The following is a 22,442-nucleotide window of genomic DNA, read 5'->3' as shown; positions in this document are numbered from 1 at the left end:
ACCCCCAAAAACAAAAAAAAAAAAAAAAAAAGGCAATATAAACTGGCAAATCGATTATATTAAAAACAAAGGTAATAACATACTCATATGTTTCTAAATTCTCTCACTAACATTTTACTATCACCTCTGTTACTGGAGTTATGTGTGTCCATCCTCCTATATGGTGAAAATGATAAACAACGGTGTGCTACTGTGCCCTTCCTAACTCTTCATTCAGTGACATATCAGCCTTGGTGGGAGAATTTATACCACAGAAACTGGCAAAGACTAGAAATCAGTAATCTGCCTGCCCTGGGAGCCAGGTGTTAACATTTACCAGAATATTTCTGCTCCCAGCTCTTTTCCTGGTGCTCTTGTGGACTCTCTCAGATCCAAAGTCACCTTTCAGTAGCATGAGTGAGGGGTTTTCTCCTTAAAGGGAGACAGACCAGTGCAGAGAAGGGATGAGACCCTCAGGACATGCTCTCCTGTCCTGCAGACCTCACCATCTTTTCATGTTTCCCCCTCTTAAAGTAGAAAATACACCCCAAAGTAATACCAAATAAATAATTCATGGACCATATATAATTGATGCTGGATTTAACAGAAGTAGAGCCGTAAGTGGTTGTCTATTAACTATTTATGACCTTGCCCGGGTGGCTGACAAGCCAGACTCAGTGTGGAGATCACACCCATGCTCCCATGTTTAATTTAAACATTATTAAAAGTACACAGTCTGCGGCGAAGCTTCCAGTCCCACCCAGAGTTAGATTCTGCTGTGAAGTTGCCTCTGGGTCTTGGGAAGGCGAGGAGCAGGTTTGGCTGGAAGCACTACTGTCTGTTTTCTATGTGTATAGAGTTGGGCTCCCTACTTCTCCCATTTTGGCCCCTTCTCCCCAGGTCAGGTGGCCTGCGGTGCATCACCTCACATCCCCAAGCCCCAGTTTAATCACCTCTGAAATGGGTAATACCACAGGCTTTACCTCATAGAGTAGATCAGGTGAGTGGTTCCTCGTGGGGGACTGATCCTGCACACCTTGGCACACTTGGGAGAATCTAGAGCCATGTTTGATTGCAATGACTAGGGGAGGGCTACTATCTGTATCTAGCAAGCAGAGGCTAAAGATGCTAAAGATTTCACCATGCATAGGATGATCCCCACCACAGAGAATTATCTGACTCATGGTTTCAATAATGCCAAGACTGAGAAACCTTGAATCCAAAGTAACATTAATTTCTGTGACATTTAAAAAGTACTTAAATGAGTGAATACTTGGAGTATGCCAAAGTGGAGTTCAAATCCAACGCTACTACTTACTAGAAATATGACTTTGGAGAAGCTGCTTCATCTCTCTGGCTCTCATTATATGGATAGCCCAGTAGGTAGCAAGTGGTAAACTAATACTAGCTCTTTTTCTCATCAGCATCAACCATCATGGATATTGTTTGGGTAGACATGATGTGGGGTGGGTAGACTCACAGCAAAGTCTGAGTAGGAGAATGTCAGAGAATCCAAGAAAAGTAAGAGAAAAGGAGAAGTAAAACAGAGTAACATCACTAAGCACCAGTGTTTGACACTTTCATATATCTTATCTCATTTAACTCTCACCGCCATGCAGTATGACAGCTTGTTGCACTTACTCTTTTATAGGCAATGAAACTGAGATTCCACACTATTGGCTTTGCTCTCTGAGGCCCCAGACTCCAAGTCTGGTGTTCCATCTACCACCCTACAGTGGGTTGACCAGTGTCTTTCAAAATCCATATTCGCATAGAACTTCAGAATGAGAACTTGTTGGAAACAGGGTCCAACGACTCGTGTCCTTGTAAGAAAGGAGAGGACACTCACGGACTGATAGAGAAGAATAAAAAAAAAAAAAAAAACAGGCACAGGTAGAGAAGAGAAAAGTGTGATCTGAGTAGAGAGGCAGAGACAGGAGTGACCCAGCCCCCAGCCAAGGAACACCTGGAGCCATCAGGACTTGGGAGACAAAGGAATGATTCTTCCTAGAGTTGTCAGAGGGAGGTACCCCTGAGACACCATGGATCAGACTTCCATCCTCCCAAACTGGGATGCCATAAATCTTGTTTTTCGACATCTGGTTTCGGGTAATTTGTGATAGCAGCCCTAGGAGCTTAATACATACTCTCTTCTGACACAAATCAAAACAATTCAGTGAAGGGTAGAAGGAGCAGAGACAGAACAAGCAAGCTAGGGCAGGAAAGAACAATGTAATTTATAACCAGCATGAGAGATCTGCAATGAGAACAAAGGAAGAGGAGGAAGAAAGGACAGAGTAAAAAGTCTGTGTCTGAATCTCGACCACTAGTTTCTCTCTGACTTTCTGGAGACCTGGTGGCTGACTGGTTCAGCAATGTCCAGCACACACCAGGAATTCACTAAACACTTGTTGAATGCAAGTATGAGACAGTGTCTTAGTTTTCTGCTGCTGTAACAGAATACCCGGAACTGGGTGGGTCATAAGGAACAGAATTGCATTCAGCTCATCATTCTGGAGGCTGAGAAGTCCAAGTGCATAGGGCCAGTGTCTGGAGAGAGCTTTTGTGCAGCACTGTCCCATGGTGGGAGACAAGAGGGCAATTGCGCAAGAGAGCAAGAGGGGCTGAGTTAATTTTATAATAAACTACTTTTGCAATAACTGATCCATTCCCATGAAAAGTCCATGAATCCATTTTTTTGTTTGTTTGTTTTTTTGAGACAGGGTCTCGCTATGTAGTTGAGACTGACCTGGAACTCACTATGTAGCCCAGGCTGGTCTCGAACTGTCAGCGATCCTCCTGCCTCAGCCTCCCGAGTGCTGGGATTACAGGCGTGGGCCACCACGCCCAGCTTCATGAATCCATTCTTGCCCTGATCACTTCTCACTGGTCCCCAGCTCCCTACACTGTTGCACCAGAGATAAAGTTTCCAACACACAAACATCGGAGGACACACAAAACACAGCAGGAGACAACGCCACTAGACAACTGACCCCTCCAAGCTGCCTCGTTATTTAAGATGCCTACAACACCTCTGCAACACTTCACTTTTTACATTGTTTGGCTGGGAAATTTTTTTACTGCTCCCCTTGTGACAGTATTATTTTCTTTTAAGAGAACAGAAAGAAAACTCTTTCCCCTGACATGAAGATCACAATCTCTGGTCCTTCCAAGTCCACCTCTGCCATAACATCTGAACAGGGCTGGGCACACACAGGATCCACATGTGTGTGGACCATTTTTAAGATATACTTTTTGAGCCGTTCTCTTCAGAGATAAAATTTCAAACTGTGGAGGAAACTATTCAACAGACTGTAGCAGAGCATCGACCCTATGCCTGACCTTAAACTGGAAGCGAGAGATCTAGAGGCAAACAAAACTCACTGTCTTGCTCAGGGATCTCCGTCTAGGCAGATGAGAACACAAATGGATTCTAATAACCGGGTGACACAAACATTGACGGGGTAAGTGCAGGGGGTTGTGGGACCACAAAGGAGATGCTTAATCTGACATCTGACCTGGAGTAGGCAGGGGCATACCCAGGAGAACAAAGGTGGTGAGCCGAGGAATGATGGAGCACTGGGTCTTTGGCATTGCTTTCAGGCACTGGCAGAACACGCAGGTGACAAGAGGCAGGCATCCAGAGGAAAAGCTACAGAGGCCAAACTTCAGAAGCCCAAAGGCCACAGAAGGAATCTGGACTTCGTTGTGAAGCCAAGGGAGGGAGGGCCACAGGAGATTTCCTAGCAGAGAACTAACAGAGTAAGATATATTCCATCCAGAAAGATCTTCTCCTGAGAGGGGAAAGAGCAAAGGAGTAGAGACAAGTGAGAACTTGGAGCGAGGCAAGTGAGACGGACAGAAGCCCAGACTGCAGAGGGTGCTGTTAGAAAAAGACAAGAAGCAAGGATGGGCCGGGAGGAACATATTGAAAAAGATGCAAAGAGGGCAGCATCAATGGCCCTCGCCGTCGCATTGAGAGAGCAAGACAGAATCTGAGCACTGCGACTTTGCGCCAAACACACCAAGCATGAGCAGAAGTACTGTCCAGGTCTCCCACACCCAGGTAAATGTGTGGACTGCGAGCCAGGCACCTGTCAGCACAGCTGACGCCAGAGAGCCTGGCCAAGGCGTAAAGAGGCAGGCACAGCCGACTGGAGGCAGGCAGGAGGCAGGCCTGCCTCTCACCGTGAACGTTCTCAAGTCCTTAGATGCCCCCTTGGGGGCCTGGTTTACCCTGAGCTCTACAGCTACTGAGAAACAACAGGTGAGCTGTCTGATCACTCCAGCGACAAACATACTTGGATGATTTACAGCCAGAATATTCTTTCCTCTATAATGGCTCCTGGAGTCACCAGGAATAGTACATTTACTAAAATTAATGACAAAACTTCATTTTTCTCTTTTCCAGGAAGCAAACTTCCATTGGTAGGGTAATTGATCCTGATCTGGACGGGCCAGTGAGCCAGCTGGGGTATAAATCATGCACACGCGACAACTCACAGACCTTTAAACCAACACCAGCAGTGACACATGGTGCAGGCTGGGACAGGCAGAAAGGGATGAAGACGGAAGATCCATCAACTCCCTTCCTGCATCTCCCAGAGGGCCACAGCCTCCCTCCGCCTCCCACAGGGGAGCTGTATCTCGGCAGGGCCACATTGAAAAGGCAGCAGGATGGCACTGTGACAGCTCTAGTGTTGGACACACACAGGGTCGCCGATCTGCAGCCCTGGGCAACCTCACGCCTCTGCCCTCCTCACAGTTCCCTCCAGATAGTGATGGTCCAGGTTAGCACTAAGCACCAGAGAAGACAACATCTGCCCAGGGCCTGAGCACAGAACAATCCAATGTTCGAGGGAATAAATGAGCAGTGGTGGATGAATAATGAATGAAAAAAGGCTACGTGCGTGTATGCTTGGACCGCAGAACCAGGAAATTCTTCCTATCCCTTTCAGGGAAGTTTGAATTTTAAAATGAAAGACAAAGAAGTTGATTGTTTACCCTAGGAACTGGATTTGCGGTGGTGATAGTGGGCATGGGAGACAGGATTGATGCCAACTGGCTAAGAATGCTCCAAATCAAGGCGCCCAGCGGCCAGTTGGGCCGGTGACAGCTTTGACCTCTCATCCTGAAGAACACTTTGCATATGTATAAAACACACTAGCCATGGCCCAAGTTCTATTTTCCCAGGGAACTGCACATTTCCCACAAGTCCTCCTTGGTAGGGAAGCAGCACTTGCCACGAACCTCGGCCCACAGTAAAAACTACAGGTACGTCGTGTATGTATTATAGGCGGGGTTACTTTTGTGGAATGCTGTTTCCAGGCTTGGGGACTGGGTTATGAGGGCTCCAACCTCATCAGGGGATTAATCCTCTGCCACGTTCATAATGTGCTAGCATTTCTGGGAGGCGACGGAAACAGCAGTGCCGCCTGGCTGAGGAGGGTGGGTCATGGGAGACGGACGCTGGTCCCTTCCTCTCATGCACCTCAGCTCCTCTGCCCAAAGACACAGGACATTGCTGAGGGCAAGCAGGTCAGTGAGCGTGGGACACCCAGTGTTAGGAAGAGGCCAGGGCCTGCCACTGTCCCGCCAAGCCTTGTTCTCCCCCAGAAGCACCAAGGGACCCCAGATGTACTTACTGGGTGCCTTCACAACACCAGCCAGTGGGGAGCACACTCTGGGAGTGAATTCCAGGGTGGCTTCCCATGAAATACATCCACGGAGACTGTGAATAAAACTGCATTTGGAAAGGAACTCTTTGTACACCAAAATAAGGACCTCAAGATGAGCTGCAGTTCAATTTAGGGTGCGTCCTAAATCCAGTGCCAGTTACCCATCTAAGCAAAAGACAGAAGGGTATTTGAGACACACGCACGCAGAGGAGAAGGACACGGGAAGACGGAGGCAGGGAAGGGAGCCACGCTGCCACAGGTCAGAAATGCCTGCAGCTGTCAGGAGCTGAAGGAGGAGGAATGGGCTGGGGCCTTGCAGCGAGGCTGCTCTGCCAACACCCGGTCTTCAGACTCCTGACCGCCTGGCTGTGCGGGAAAAATCGATGCCACCCAGCCATGGCCGTTCACCTTGGCCACCCGAGGAGACCAATCTACCTCCCAACCGCAGACAAACAAATTGAAAATAAAGACAAGCCTCAAAAATCTTATACAGATTCCAGAATGAGAAAAAAAAAAAAAAGAAAAAAAGATGCCCTAACTTCAGCACACATGCAAGCTTTGTGTGCTATACACAGCTTTGCGTTGTTTCTACTGCAGGCCACATGGGTGGCAGTACACAGCTCCACCTCATTTCACTGTTCTTTTCTTTCTTGCTATTCACAGTTGTTGCAGTAGCTAAAATCAAAAGTTTGGGATGACTTTGTGTGGGGCAATCCTATTTCCAACAACTCAGATGACTTTTAGCATTCATTTGCAATCAAGTATTTTTAAATTAAGTCATGTACATTGCTTGGTAAAGATACAATGTTGTTGCACATTTGATATACTATAATACAGTGTAAACAGAACTTTTTGTTTGTTTTGGTATTTTTTTGGTACCGGCGATCAAACTAGGATCCTTGCGCTTGCGAGGCAGGCTGTGGAACTACTGAGCTAAATCCCCGGCCCTAAGCAGAACGTTTAAATGTGGTGGGACACACAAAAAACTGTGTGCCTCTCTTCACTGTTAATCCTAACTTCGTTGCAGTGGTATGGCATGAATCCAAATCTGGAACATCTGTAAGATGGGTCTGAATAATCGTTTTAGCCCTTTAAGGCTTTCAGAGATCGGAATATGACTCCAAGAATGCTACCAGGAAAAGGACAATAGGAAAAGAGGCAAGAAGGGAGTCAGAGGCGAGGGAAGAAAGAAAAGCAGAGAGAGAGAGGGAGAGAGGAGGAGGAGCCGGGGTGCCTGTGTCTGGCCAGCTGAAGACGGCGTCAGAGGGAAAAGGCTGGGGTGTCTCTCCTCCCGGCCAGAGCCTGCAGGCAGGTTGTCAGTGAGGAAATCAGCCCGTCAACTGGACGACAGAACTCTTGTCTCTCCCGGGGCCAGGGAAGAGGAGCTGGCAGCCAGGGGACCTGGACTTTGCCTGGGAACCTCACTCTCTGCCAGGCACCTCTCCAGCCTTCTGTCAGGCAGAAGAGCCAGGCACCCGGAGTGTCGAGGGAAAGCCGATGGGGTGACTCTGGCTGGGGGAGACAGCGGCCCTGAAAATCGATTTGCCACCGGAGGACAGTGGGTATAACCTGTTGCAATGACTGAACTTCAGAGGCCTCTGGGCTGACCCCGGCATGCTACAGATCGTCTCAGAGAGGGCCCTGGGTGCAGGGCAGCGGAGGTGTGTGAGGTCTCACAGATCACACATTCCGACTTCTGCAGCCTTGGGCTGGCTCCGACCTCTGCGGAAGACTGTTCTTAGGGTGAAGCACAAGAAATAAAGTCTAAAATGCTCCTCAGACCGCACCACAGGCAAAGCACAATTTGGAGGCTAAAACCATAGACTACAGACTTGGGTTGAAATTCCTCCTCACGTGTGGGAAAGTGAACGCGTCACTCTGAGCCTCAGTTAGGCCAGTCCACCTCTCTGTGCCTCAGGTGCCTCATCTTTACCATGGACATTGAAAAGGGCAGCAACCCCGCAGTTCTGACGGGAAGACTTAAACAGAAAATGCTTCACCCAGCACGCGACACAGAGCAAATCCTTACTGAATACGCAGCAGTGGCTTTTATCCTTATCATTCTTTCTTTCATGCTTGTTGTTACTGTTAATAGCCCAGAAACAGCTCCACATTTACCACCTGTGACCTTAGACCAGTTATCTCACTTCTTCGGAGGCTCAGTTTCCTCATCGTTAAGCTGGGAGTAAAGGTTCTGATTTGCAGAGTTGCGATGGAGAACACAGGACATGGCAGCGCTAAGACTGCTCAAGACAGACACTGGGGGCAGGTTGGTTCCCTCCTGTTGGCGCGAGGGTGCCCTGCGCTTGGAATGGAATGTAGGAGTTGGGGAGGAAGCCGAAGGTCGGAAAAGTCCACATGCTCAGCGTGCAGGCGGCAGCAGTGAGTGCCGCTGGTCCACTCTGGACCCAGTGCCCAGATGTGCGGCCCATGACAGTGTCATCGTACAGCCCAGCCCCGTCCCCTTGAGTTCCTCCCTGAATCTTGCCCATCCCAAAGGCCCAAAGGCAAGACTTTGAGTTTCCCATTCGAAAGTCCTCCCTGGGCTGTGCACAGGGTTCGGTCACAGCCCAGACCCGCAATCACTAAAAGCCAGCTTGGGGACAGGACTCACCAGCTCCACGCACCGCCGGCTGGCCTCTGCCTCGCGCTGCATCAGCTCCTCCATGTCTGCCTTCAGCTCCTCCAGGCGCTGCTGGTAATACTGGCTGCTCTCTCGCTGCTGGGCCTCAGATGCCGCTGCCTGGGACAGCTCCTCGCCCACCTTAATCAGGCTGTCCCGAAGCCGGATCACCAGGACCTGCAAGGGGCATAGCACATCCCTGAGAGGCCAGCCAGGGTCCAGGAAGAGAATCCTCTCTGAGCCTGCATGTTTGCATACAGCAGTCAAGTTGGCTAAAAATCCCAATTCCTGCTAACAAAATGAACTGACTTTGAAAATAGAAAAAAAAAATGCTAACTGCCACTCTAAGAGGCAGTAGAATACAGTGAGAACCCGGACTCTCATAATGCTCTGGGTTCAAATCCCACCTGTACCTCTTCCTGGCTGTGTGACCTAGAGCAGTGAGTAAACCTCTCTGCGATGAAGTTGATGATGGGATCTGTGTGTAGCAGGGATGCTGCCCAGGCCTACCCAATATGCTAGAGGATCTGGTGGATAAAGGCTGGGAATTGTTCGTATTTACAGCAACCGCACCCATTCTGAGGTCTGGCAGATACACTGTGCCCAAGAGAAAGAACTATGCTGGGGTTTAGAACTACTTCTCAATGTGATTCTGGTCTCTAGATTTACAAAGTAAGTGCCTTTGATCAGATCACCTGTCATGAGCCTCAGCCGTAATAGTTTATGCTATTTTTCCTTTTAGGAGAACAAAACTCCACGAGGACACAAGCAAACAACAGAGAGAAGGTGCACTGGGCATCACGGGTGCTACAGGAAGTAAAGCCAAGGGCTGTTCTGTAAAACTCATTGGGCCACCAACAGTTCGAGAACCAATCGGCCCGAGTGGGCAAACACTTACGTGTGGACAGAAGAGAGACCCACACGATGTTTTAAGTCTGTGCTCACTCTGAACTCTGGTCTGGAGCCATGGACAAGGGAGAAAACAGACAATGTTTTTAATCCTAAAGGAAGGCTCGCTCTTCGGGTCCTCTTCCCCTTTTTCAAAGGGAGCTGAGCCTCAATTTCAGAAAAACAGCACAGGGGCAGAAGGAAGCAGACTGATTCTCAAACTGTGTCCTCGAGGCACCACATCTCGCTGCCTCAGGGACCTGGGGTTCCGTGAATTCAAATAATGGCAGCAGAGAGGACAGCCGCAGACAGAATACTTCAATTTCATGCCATGCTAGTTTTCTTCTCTGAAAGTCACTTGACCCCTCTGAGGCCACTTGTGTCCCTCATTAGATGCGCCCTGTCCCACCTAACCTCAAGGGCTTTAGGAAACATCAAGTGGACGGCCTGATGGGAGAGGCTTTTGATAATGTGGCTTTGACAAGCGCAATGTACTCCGTGAATGTCTCATGACCTTGGCCAGCAAAGCCAAAGAGGTGGACGAATACCCGGGACCCCAGCGTGAGGCCGAGTGTGAATTCTCAGCTCATCAAGGGCTTATCTGTCCTCCAACGTCCAGCATGGAAGCCTCCTTCTCCTGGAAGCCTTTCTACCTCCTCAGCCCCAGAAGGGCCTCTGTCCTCTGACCCCTCGGCCTCCTCTCCAGACTGTGGATATTTGTGCGTGCCCTCTACAGAGCCCTCAGCATTATAATTTTATCTTCCAGGCACCTGACATGAGCTGAGCACACACAAGGTGAAAAACAAATTTCTGTTCATCCTGAGTGCTGGGCACCTAAGTGGAGGAGTGGGTGGGTAGAGATGGAAAGAACTGGATCCATTAATAGAGGGTGGGGAAAGTGGGAAGAGGAGGGGAAAGGAAACAAGGGAAAAAGAAAAAAATGTGAAAAAAGGAAAAATGGAAACAAAGTCTTTGCAAATAGGGAAGGGTGGAGGGGATGAAAGGAGGACAGGGGAGTGAGGAAAAAATAAGAACCAAGACCTGTCCTGTAAAGGTACGAGACCTAATGATGACTGTAACTGTACTGCGTGCTTTAAATGCACCAATAAACTTAATGGGGGAAGAAAACAAAAGGATGGGTAAGCAGAGGGCTCTGAGTCTGAATAAAAGAAAAGAAAGAAGGGAGAGTGTGGAGGAGGAAAAATGTAAGGGTGGATGGACTGATGGAGCAGTGACAGTGGAGTGATGACGTGAACAGAGACAGACGGGTGAACAGGGAGGCTGTCTGCGGGGTGTGCAGCAGGAAAAGGAAGAAAGGAGAGGGAAGGGAGGGGAGGAAGAATGGGAGGTGGATGTGCGCTGCCTCCTACAAAGGCGCTGAGTAGACAGACGGTGGGTGGGAGGCTGGCAGAGCTGACAGGAAGCCTCCTGCTCCAGCCCAAGCCAGGTTTCCACGCCACTGAGTACCTCCAGCCTCTTCATCTGCACTTTCTGGAACTCCGTCTTGTTCTCCAGGTCACAGATGACCGCCTCCTGCCTGCTCACGATAGCCCGGTCCACAGTAGACTGCTCCAGGTACTCGATGCGCATCTGAGCCACCTGCAGCTGAGGGCACACAGAGAGGAGTCCCAAGACAGAGACACACACAGGTCCCGGCCCCAGGTCCCAGTCACACTGCCTGCTTCCCTGCTCAAGAACTACGTGCTGAATATCTGCATGTGAGAACCGCTGGGTCCCCAACGGAGGGTCCCACTGGACTCGCACACTGGACCCCGCTCCTGATGGCAGGTGCGTGGAGGTGATGCTTCCTGTGCCTTCTGAATCCAGAGGGACTTTTACTCATCATTTCTCTTACCTCTGGCCCCACCGTGATAAAACAGCAAAGCTCGCCTGTGAGCAACAAGATCCGGCAGCGAAAGCCACAGGCCAGGGTGATCAGGAGCCAGGCACAGGGCCCGCCCACTGCTTGGCAGCTGCACCAGCTTGGGTAGGCTGGCTCCCCTCCCTCAGCCTCAGCTCCTCGTTCCTGCTGCGTGGACTGAAGGAGATCAGCTCCTGGCACATCATGAACACCCACCAACAGCCAGTGCTGCTATTATTTTTGTCGTGCTTGTTGCTACTGGTTCCATGGACATTTGTGTAAGACTCGCTCACTGTGACAGTCACTCTAAGCATGCATGTATGACCATTCTACAAGGACTTAGATCACAGAAGTCAGAAAGCCAGGGAGACACCATGATTTCAAAGACCCTACCTGCATAGACCAGCCCCTTCTTAGGGAGAAAAGCCTGCACTCGGTAGCGCAGAGTGTCACTGGCACATGGGGCAGGCACAGGCAAGAGGGACTCTGCATGTGTGTGCACACGTGTGCCCACCTTGGCACACACTAGCACTGAGTGCGTGAGTGATCGTCCAAGGGTCCCAGGGAGTCCTTCCCTTCCTCCCCCATGGTACAGCAGCTCTGATCCAGTACCTGTTCTTGAAGCTTGTGCTTTTCCTTCTTTGCTTCCTCCAGCCGCAGCTGCAGTTCTTGGATCTGCCCAATGTCAGCTGCGGACTGTTGGGACAAATAACAATAACAATAATAATAACTAGAAGACCGTAGACTTGGCTGGGAGAAGAGCCCCTTCTGCCCCACCCACAGATGTCCGTGTCTCTTGGAGCTTCCACGGCAATGGCTGTTTCTCAGACAGCACCTCTCACACCCTCCCAACCTCCTCCGTCTCAGGGGTGGCTGAGCCACTCCAGTCACATCAGCCTGTGGCCTGGTCCACCGCCCACACCTCATGATACACCTTGGAGAGCCCAGACTGCAATGGGGTGGCTGTGGTGCAAGAGCCAAATTCCAAGGGACAGCTTCTCTACTGCCAGGATAAGGTCTTACACCTGGACACTGGCCGTGACAAGCCAAGGAACCTCTCTGCAGCACAGTCTCCCCTTCAATAAGAAGGGCTCAGAATGTCTGCTTGGCCACTGTCCATTGGGTCTGTTCAGAGATTTCAGGAGGTGGTGGAGAGTAAACACCCTATAAAAAGGTGGAGCCGATGCTGAGCTTGATTATCTGTGAAGCGAAGAATTCCCAAGAACAAGATGGTCTCTCCCCTCCCTACTTTCCAGGTGTACGTATTAAATTTTTATAATGGTCATAGGTATATATTGGTTTTATAATTGAACAAGTAAACTTCCATTTTGAACAAAAATAAGTGATTCGCCAATGCAAAAGGTGACATGAGCTCCTTTGTGCTGTTTGTTACAGTGCCAGTGACATCAGTGATCACTTTCCTTATGAAGATCCCTTGTTGGGCAGAAGCACCTCCAGCTGGAGTACAGGGGAATCCGACCCAGCTCTCCTCTGGGGGCCATGCGGGACACACGCACGGTTCGGCGTGCGAGTCCCTCCTCGCCTCTGGGCGATGATGTGATAAGGTGAGCCCTGAACTGCCTGAGAACGGGAAGGGGATGGGCAAGACTCCCACAGCACACGTGGCCTTCTTCACACACGTGCGGTGCCTCACACACAGGAAGTGCTCAGTAAGGAGGGGATGGACAGACAGATTCATAGACGATAGATGAAGAAATGAATGAATAACGAATGGACAAACAAGTGACTGGAATGATGGATGAATGGGAAGACTGGGGGAAAGGTGGACGGATACTGATTGAGTGGTGGAAGCATAGATGCATGAAAGGACGGTGGCTGGATAACAGACGAGTGAATGAACGGGCAAATGAGTAGACGTATGGATGAACAGAGAATGGATGCACGGATGACGAAGGAGTAAACGAGTGGGCGGATGAATGGAAAGGATGAACGGAAGGGCACTGAATGAAGGAATGAATACGTGCTTGACAGTACGGAAATGAATAAAAGGTTGGAGAAGGGATGAAGGATGAAAGGACGGATGGATGGGTGGATGAGCAGATAGGTAAAAGGACAGGAACTGCAATAGGTGGATAACGGATGGGTAGGTAGGTGGACGGATAAATTAATGGCTTGGTAATTCAATGGATGAGTTGGTGAGCAGACAGATGTTGGATGGGCAAATACATGTATGAATAAATCAAACTTTTTTCTGGGTGGAGAGGTTCTCCGAGGATGCACCCACTGTCTCAAAGGGACACCCTCCTCCCTTAGGGCCACCTGGATTTCTAATTCCTCTCTGTCTAGCTGGCATGGACTCTTACGACTCCAAAGTCCTAAGACCAAGAAGTAGTCCAAGTACTTCACCTCTCCACGCCTCTGTCACCCTGCTCCACAGAACCCACTCTTCACCTGGGCGATGAGGTCCTTGTGCTTCTGCATGAGGTCATCCAGGTCATCCTGGTCCTCATCGATGCGCTTCAAGAGGTCTGCCCGCTCAAACTGCAGTCGGTACAGCTGCTCATCCACCTGGAAGGAGGCAGGCCAGCAGCTGGGGTGAGGTCAAAAGGTGGCAGGAGGGCCGGGGATTTAGCTCAGTGGTTCCGCTGCCTGCTTCACAAGTGCAAGGTCCTGAGTTCAATCTCCAGTGGCAGTAGGAAGAGACCTGGGGTCTCTGGCTACGGATGAGTGAGGTGAGTGAACATCTACAGGTAAGGGTGCAGTGGGTGACAATGCATGTGCTGTTGGTGGGGATGATGATGGTGGTGGTGGTAGTCTGTATCTGTGTGTGTGTGTGTGTGTGTGTGTGCGTGTGTGTGTAATGCTAGGCATGCATATTATTGTGAAGGCAGCGGGGGGTGGATTTGTTACTCATGTGAGCCCCCTGTAGAAATCCATGTAGCATATTTTAAATGCACATGGTACAGACGGGGAAGTGCAAACCTGTAACCTCCCTTAGAGCAAGGCCTTGGTCCTGCTCACAGCTATACCCCCAGCACTAAGCACCAGGCACTATAGCAGGTACTTGATAAATGTTTCTTAGTTGGGTGGACAAATCTGCTTGGATACTTTACCTATGAGGGCATTTGTTTTATATGTGGGCCTGGTGATTTGGTATTTAAGTGTGTGGGTACAATCCTGTGTGAGTGTGTGAGCGAGTGTGTGTGTGTGTTTCTGGGGAAATTCCTTTTAATTTAGTGCAGACAAAATTTAGGATGAAAGGGCCGGGAGGAATCATGAGAGAGATAATCATTTACTCATAAATCTCTGGATCTACCTAAACTTTTGGATTTTATACAGAGAATAAATTTAAGCCAGTCCTGTACACCCAGACAGGAATGTTGAAACCCACGCCCGACATTCTCCCACGCCATAGACCTAGAACGTGTGTCCACTTGTCCCCATTCACTGGAGGGCACCAAGTGGGCCTGTAATAAATGCCTGAGTCTCTTTGCTTTCTAAGTGGGCCCAGGAGAGACTCCCTTATCTTCTCATAGGAATAAACACACACAGCCCAACCCTAAGGACCAAGTCCTCTGATGAAAATGAGGGGCACCACTTGCAGCGGGGAGCACACTGGGTACACAAGTGGTCGTGTTCCCATTTAGGATCCTGCGCTACAACAGGTTCACCCTGGATGCACCCTCGCAGCACCGAGCTCACAGCAGGCTCCCTTGCTTACCTTTGCAGAGGGGAGTACACAGCCAACCCTCCGACAGGTTTCTGGCCTCTACAGCACTCGGTTCACAGCAGGACCTCTGAGTGCACACTAGGTAAGTGCTCCCATCACTCTCACAAAGCTAAGGTGTACGTGGAGGTCCGTACTCCAAAGTGGCACCCAGTAGGTATACAGGGAGGTCTGCGTCTCCGAGGTGGTCCCAATTACACCCACAGTGGAGATCTGTACTCCTTGGTCAAACCCAACAGGTTCAAAATAATTGCTTCTGTCTCCCTTACAGTGTTAAGCACCCAGGAGGCCCACACTGGCAACCAGAGGCCTGCAACATCCAGGCCTCCATGGCTGCAGGAAGGGTCAGTACCAGGCTCTTGCTCCGGGTCATGTTCTCCAGCTCACTGTGCATGCTCTCCAGGTCCAGGGTCAGGGCTTTCTGGGTCTTCAGGGCATCTTCACACTTGGCCTTGCTCTGCTCCAGCTAGACCAGGCCATGGGGGACAAAGAGAGAGCTGAGTCCCCGAGGTTGCCTCCCTGAATGTCTGCCCCCCGGCACAACCCAGCCCGCTCCTGGTAGGCAGCAGGGCAATGGAACTAGTCACCAATGCACTACCAGGGGGAACTGATGTGTTTGTATCTCAGGTAGCCAGGCTCTGTGCCCCTCAAATGTCACAGGCGCTGACACAGCTACGGCATCCGCTGCAGCACTGGGTGCTCCACGCTCGCCATGCACGGCTGAGTCCCCGAACTGCCAGGCACAGGACACTCGAGGGACCACCCACACACCCAGCCCTGCCCTCCGGAGCAGAAGAGGTGGCCGTGACCTCCTCCAGGGAGCAAGGGAAGAAGAGGAGCAGGATGAGGGGATGGGATGAGATCCCAGGAGGAAGGAAGGAAGCATCTCGGAGGCTGGTGGGAACCTGCCAAGGAGAAGTTTCTTCATCAGGACTCAGGGTGAAAAGCCAGTTCATCATCCTTTGAAATGTAAAATATTCTGCATGGGAGCATTTTCTTAGATTCACAGCTTTTACGAGATTCTCGAGGGCTAAGAGCCACCAACGTAAATCTCTCTACCATTTTCTTTTTCTTCTTGTGCCACCTGCGCAAAATAAGCCTCCAGTCCTAGAAAGTGGGGCCAAGACAGGCACAGTTACCTCTCTGAGCAGCCCTGGAAGACAGCCGTGCCCCACTGGAGAGCCCACACCTGTGCACAAACCCGAGCCCAGTAACTGGCAGCTTCTCCTTGATTTCTGAAGTCCAGAACCTCGAGACAGAAAACACCTTAGAAGTCACCTAAGGGCTGAGAGAAGGGCAGCACCTCGCCTGAAGCCACACAAGCTGCAAAGCAGAGATGTGGTTTTCTGAAGAGCACACCTTCTAAAACCCCAGGCCAGTCTTCAAAAGAGTTAATGTTAAGGTTGCTGCTGATAGACAAAGAGAAAAGATTTGTGTTTTCTCTTCTGTTCCTCCTGCCCTGCCTTCCCGGTGCACACTGCAAAAGCCCTCACTTTACACAGAGGGAAAGTGAGGTAGGGGACCTGGAAGAGGCTGGCCTGCGGACGGCACTCAGATGGCCTGTGCTGAAGCCCGGTGGTTCTGGGAGCCTTCACACACTGGTGCTCTTGCCTAGCCTGCCCCTCTGCCAGACGCCAAGTACAGCCGCCCTTCCGAGCCTCTGAGAACAGTGCGCATCTACAGGTGTGTGCCATACAGGGCCAGCAAGGGAAGTCTTGGTGGCTCATCTCCCATGGCGACTGGGAGGGACCCAGAACAGTGAGGAAAACAATGCAGAGCATGGGGAGGTGACTAGCATAGCTACAGCATAACCAATGGCAGAAATGAGAGTTTAGATGCGAGGTGACTTCCGGCCAGTGACTCCAGAGCTTCTGGCCAGCTGAGAGGTGGGCAGGCAGGCAGGCCGGGCAAAGCTAACCCTTCCTTGGAGCTGGTGGCCTCAAAAAGGGGGAAGATTTTAGCTAAGACTTAAAAGATGCAAAAAGAGACAGCTTTGTGCAGATTTAGGAGAAACAGTGTCCCGGGTAGAGACAGTGACAAGTGCAAAGGCCCTGAGGCAGAGAAAGGAACAGATGAAGTACCTGAAAGCAGAAAGACTGCCAGTGTAGCTGGGCTACTATGCAGAGTGGGAAAGGAGAGAGAGTGGGCACCGTATCAGTGAAATTTGTGGACTAGACCACACAGCTTAGGCCATTTATTATTAGGTTATTTATTATTTCAATCTGTAAGGAAACCATGGATGGTTTCTAAGTAGGTGGGTTGCAGAGCCTCCCTCAGCCTTACTGGGGCAAGATGGGAAACAGGGTGGCCAAGGAGGATGCTGCTGTGGTCCCCCGAGACGGTGGAGTTCTCCAACCAGGGAGAAGTGGGAAAAAATGGAAACTTCTGCACTGTGAGGTTTGCACAGAACAAAGGCGAGGCAGGGAGAAGCGGATGTCCACTCAGGCAGGGGTGACGGAGGGGCGGGGCACAGCACCCTGCAGGGCCCTGCTGCCCGGCCAAAGAGCTCAGGCCAGAGGCAGAAGGAGCATGAGCAAGTGCGCAGACAGACAGGGCTCCGCCTGTACTGTGGGCAGCGCCACTGCGACCCACCGGCCCTCCGGCCACAGGGCACAGGTGGCTGTCTCTGCAGCCTGCGTGTACAGGGAGTCAGCAGAGCACCACCCAGAAGAGCTCCTTTCCTCTTAGCTCCTCCCCGGCTCGCGCCAGAATGAGCTTGGCCCAGGTGGTTTGGGCACCTTGCAGCTCTGTCCATTCCTGTGCCTGGGGGAGCACTCTGGGTACAGCTCTGTCCATTCCTGTGCCTGGGGGAGCACTCTGGGCACTGAGCATTCTTTGCTTGCTTCAACCCTGGGTCACAGAGGGAAGACTTGCCCGAGGTCACACAGCCGGCCGGCCTCTCTGGTCCAACCTGAGCCCAAGCACCTATCCACTGAGCTTCTCTGCCCTCAGGAAAGCCCCCGGCTGGGAAGTCGGACAGCATGGGTGGAGCAGGAGAGATGCAGCAGGGACAGAGGTCCCAGCCCAGTGGGTCGCTAATGCAGTGAATGCCACTCAGCAAGCATCCCAAGGTCCTGGCCCAGGCTGGGGTCTGCAGACTGAGCAGACAGCCTGTCAACAGACAGATGTGGTGGCCACAGCAGCCCTCCTCTAGGAGTCTTGCCTCCTTCCTGGAACTCCCCAGCGGTGACAGAGCTCACTCCACGGGACGTGAAAGAAGGGCAGCAGGCACTGGTGCGTCTAGGGCGTATGCCTTCATCCACAAGTCACTTAAGCCGGCTGGGCCTCAGTTTCCTCATCTGGAAAATGGGGGCTGTTACACCAAAGAGTCTATCCAAGATAAATCCTTGAAAACACTCCAAGTGCTGAGCCCAGTGCTGCCTGCCACTGAGAAATACAGTCAAATGCTGGCGATTGTTACTGTCACCGTTGCTGAGTCCCTTTCGTGCCTGGGAGGGCACAAGGCTAGGAAGATCGTGAACCACAGTGAGGGTGACTCTGACACCCTGGCTGATGGCAGCGGACAGAGAGAGAGGTCACTAGCCCAGAGGCACACAGTCAAGGAGGTCCCTGCCCAAGGCCTCCACCAGGCAGGCTCGGGATGCTGCTGGCGAAGCCATCTTCACGCCAAGCTTTAAAAGTTTCAATTTATGACACTTTAGGGAGTGAGAAGAAATACAGGGCCATCTCCGGCTGATTTCCCATTATGTACGACCTGATGTAAGAATAACTCACTGCACATTATTTCCATATTGAGGCGTTTCAACTGATGTTTTATGAAGTCAGCAGCATGTCACAGCAGGGCCGGCTCAGATCCTTCTGCGGAGGAAAAACCAGGTTGACGCTGTCCTGGGACCCCTGGGAATGCTGTGCCCAGGAGCCAACAAAGACGCAACTAGTGACCAGCAGCTCCTGGGAATGGGTCAGTCTCCATCGCTGGCAGCCAGCCTGTCATCAAAGACCCTAGGTGACAGCTGACCTATTGGCTTCAGGTCCCTATCACATCCCCATGGAGGGAATCTCTTGGGTTCAGTCACAGAGGAGGGGAGATTTAGGGTGAGACTGCCACCTCTCCCCTGCCCAGCTGCAGGACTGGCCTCACAGCGACCCTCACAGCATAGCGGATCTGGTTTGCATTCAAGGACATCATGTTTTCCCTTCTCTTCCAAATTTCACTGTTGCAGAATCAACCCGTCAGCGCACAAGCATGAGGGTGTGAACCCCCAGACACCTTCAGGAATGGGAAGGCTCCCCTCCCTCTTGCCTATAGTCAGTCGCTGTGTCCTTTGCTTGTGAAATCAGCCTCTGTTCCCAAAGCACAAATCCTGAGAGGTGGGCACTGAAAGGGGACTAGAGAGGCCTCAGTGCTGCCCCAGTCACTGGAGACCAGGAGACGAGGCTCTCCTCCATGACACAGACACACACCCACTCCAGTTCTCCTACACTACAGCTATGGGTTCGAACACACTTCCCAACCTTGGGCACTAGTTAAGTGTCCCTAAGCTTTGCAGGGGGCATCTGCTGGGACACTGACACTGCAGTGATTGTAGCAGGAAGCTGCAGGTCCTGCAAGCCTGGAGTTCACAGGGGCATGATGAGATTAGCACCACTTAGGACCAAATGTTGGTAGCGGGTGGTCTGCATTCTCCCCGTATGGCTCTTCAGCTACGATGAGAGGGGACCTCAGACATCATCCTGAACTGCATGGTGGTTCGGAGCATCCCAAGGTCAAGCAGAATTGGGTTCCAGTCCAGATCCTCTATCTCTGACCCAGTGGCCTTGAGCAAGTTTCACAGCCACTCTGAGCTTTGGTTTTCTTCATACATAAAATGTGGGAGAAAATGTTTCTCATTCATTGAGCAGGACTTCAGGGTACAGTTGTGCAAGTTGTGTGCCACACAAGCTGCGGGATGCCAAGCACACAGGTTACAAGGATGAGCTCTTACTCTGTGCCAGGTTGTGCTTTATACACTTTTTGGATACGAACCATTTAGACCCCACAGCTCTCCAAGATAGCGACCACAATCATTCCTGTTGCTCTACTTGAGGAAACTGAAGACTGAAGAGGGTAAGTGACTTCTCAGTCACAGAAGCACTAAGTGGCAGAAGTAGGAGAGGGCCCAGGCAGTCGGCCACTGGGTTCCCACGCTGAGCCCTTACGCTGTGCTATCGCCACGGATGCTCTGTAGCAGAAATCTGCCACAGCCCCTGCTCAGTGCCTCTGCATTGCAGCTCTCCCTCTTCCCACACACCCAGCTGCTGGCCATGCTGGTCCCACGCAAGCCCCAAGAAGCATGCGGCCGGCTAAGCCTAGCAGAGTAACCCCTCCTGCTGGCTGCAGTGATTTGTGCTGGGGGAAAAAATGAGGCTGATGCCAGAACTTTTGCTGGGATGCTGGAAGCAAAGTTTCCCCTTTTAAAAGGCTGGAGCGCTGGGGATCCTCATGCTACCAAGAAAGAAATGCTGGCCTTAGAATACAAGCAGGCGCTGAAGGAACTGAGCCAAGAAGTGGCACCAGACACATTTATTATGAGATCTTCTCCTTCTCTACTCAAGCCAGTTTGCGCTAAACTGCTGAAACCCAGAACCAGATGCAGGAGGAGGGAAAGGATTTGAGGAGGTCGCACACACACTGCAGGCCAGCAGTAAGCACCCCAACCATTCATCGTTAGTGTCTGTTGATGCTCGGCTGTCAAGAAGTTGAACCAAGAGTCCTGTCACAACCTTGCGGCAGGGTCATACTTGCCGTGGTTTAACTCTTAAGTGTGTGGATCCCTACACATAAGAGGCTGAATCGCCCCAATCTCCCAGTTACTCAGTAGGAGGGAAACCTGGAAGGAGGGGTCCCTTTAGCACTCACTGTACCAGGCCCTGCTCGGACTATTTGACCTTCATAGTCTCCTACATCACAGCCGGGAAGTCAGCCTGCGCATCCCACACACTGAGACCCTCCAGTCCCCAGGTCAGAGGCGGCTCTGCGGGGCACCACCCCCAGCCACCCACAGGTCTGCTGCGGAGTCCCGCCTAGCGCCACCTCCTCTCCATTCAGTGCAGCCGCGTTTGAGATTCTCATCACACACACATCAGCTGCAAAGCCACGCATGGCACCGCGTGCCTACGCAAGCCATCTGCCCGCTTTAAATACCTGGGCGACATGTTTGCTTTGGACTTGGTAAGCTCCTAGAGGAGAGGCTAGGCATATGGAAGGAGGTGATCTTTCAGTAGAGCGTGTAGATCCTGGATTTCTGAGTCTGGCTGAACAACTCAGGGGATTTTAAAATACCGCAGCACAGAGGCATTCTGCTCGAGAGAGCGTGACTTTGGTGGCATGATCTCAACATGTTCCGGACCTCGGCACCCCCTTGGGCACTGCCAAGAACTGATCTTCAGCAGCAGGGTTTCCCCTGAAGGGAGCCCCTTATAGCTCAAGCCACAGACAGCCCTGACCTCCCCAAACCGAAATGCTCAAGGCAAACTTAGCAGGACTGTCAGAACAGTCCCCACAAAGGTCTGGGCAAGGCAGAAAGCTGGTGACAGCGGCCCAAGGGAAAAATTCCCAAGACTGGAAGGTGGCTATGTCCTCTGTCCTTGATCTCAAGCTATTTAGACATACACTAAATATTCCAGAATTTTCCTTCCATTCTGCAAAGGGGCTATCATCCATTGGTGAATCAAAACTCTTCCTGATGCCTATTTTCCCCATTTTCTTTCAAGAGTACTAAAAACTGTTCTTAGTGAGCCTGCCCTGGTCCGGCGAGGCCTCTTGGCAGGGTAGTCTGAAGTTGGTCACAACCCTGGGCCACCCACAGTCCCCTCAACACCGCCTCGGGAGCAATGGCCTCCAGGTACCCCACAATGATGTCTCACTCCAGATACCACCTGCTATCCAGACAGCCACTCCAGAGGATGGATCAGAGGTGGGACGTGTGGGCAGGACCCTCCCCTGTAAGAGGAAATGACCAGGATAGGGAGGTGACCACAGCCTTATCCACCAAACCCAGACACCCACAACTCAGATGAATCCTAGTCAAGGAATGCTCCAGACAAGAGATGTCCTAATGATATTTTCCCTCGATGATGTTCTTCTGCTAAAAACAAAATAAACACATATACAAACACAAGCTTTGGAAACCACCCACATAGTTGAAGTCTCCCTCATCGTACAAAAGAAAAGCTAAGGAGCACAAGAGGTGGAAGGACTATATAGACAGCTGCACCCTGCGGGGAGGGTGAGCCTGTGTCCCGGACTTTGCCAGGCCCCGACACCCACCTAACCAGTGTTCAGCCGAGCGGTGCACCCGCTGCGTGACAGACACACTGATACCTGAATTCAAGGCACCTACAACTGAAGATGACTCTAACCAACATCAAAGTAGCCCTTCAACAGGGGACATCACTAGGAAAATATGATGGTGAGCCACCAAGCGGGGGGACAGTTGTAACAGACAAAGAGATTACAGTGAAAATATCCTGCACAGCACTAAAAACAAATGCAGACAACTCAACAGAAAAAGGAGGGCACAGCTTGACCAGGCAGAAGTACACACCCAAGTGGCCAAAGTGATTGGAGAAGGTGACAACCACATTATTTTCACTCATCAGGGAGACCCCTTTGCCCACACGCCTAAGAGATGAAAATGACAAACCACAGCAGCTACCAGCCAGGGTCAGGAACCCTGCCACCTTCACACTACTAGCCAGGCAGAAACATCCACAGATACTTTG

General features: G+C 51.2%; 1 protein-coding gene across 4 annotated transcripts in view; it reads right to left on the bottom strand.

Annotated features, from left to right (window-relative positions):
• Positions 1-22,442, bottom strand: part of Myo18b (myosin XVIIIB) — a 278,729-nt gene that overhangs the window by 59,655 nt on the left and 196,632 nt on the right. For all 4 annotated transcript variants that reach the window (XM_033762282.1, XM_010603683.3, XM_010603687.2 and 1 more), the window contains exons 35-39: positions 15,070-15,183; positions 13,442-13,558; positions 11,642-11,725; positions 10,636-10,773; positions 8,272-8,457 (exon numbers count right to left, since the gene is read on the bottom strand). In XM_033762282.1, the coding sequence (XP_033618173.1) occupies positions 8,272-8,457; positions 10,636-10,773; positions 11,642-11,725; positions 13,442-13,558; positions 15,070-15,183 (639 nt within the window). The remainder of the gene's footprint in view (positions 1-8,271; positions 8,458-10,635; positions 10,774-11,641; positions 11,726-13,441; positions 13,559-15,069; positions 15,184-22,442) is intronic.

This window comes from Fukomys damarensis, unplaced genomic scaffold (assembly GCF_012274545.1).
Source record: "Fukomys damarensis isolate Sample0158 unplaced genomic scaffold, DMR_v1.0_HiC HiC_scaffold_12, whole genome shotgun sequence".
NCBI lineage: Eukaryota > Metazoa > Chordata > Mammalia > Rodentia > Bathyergidae > Fukomys > Fukomys damarensis.
The sequence above is the reverse complement of the archived record's forward strand: the minus strand, read 5'-3'. Positions and strand labels throughout refer to the sequence as shown.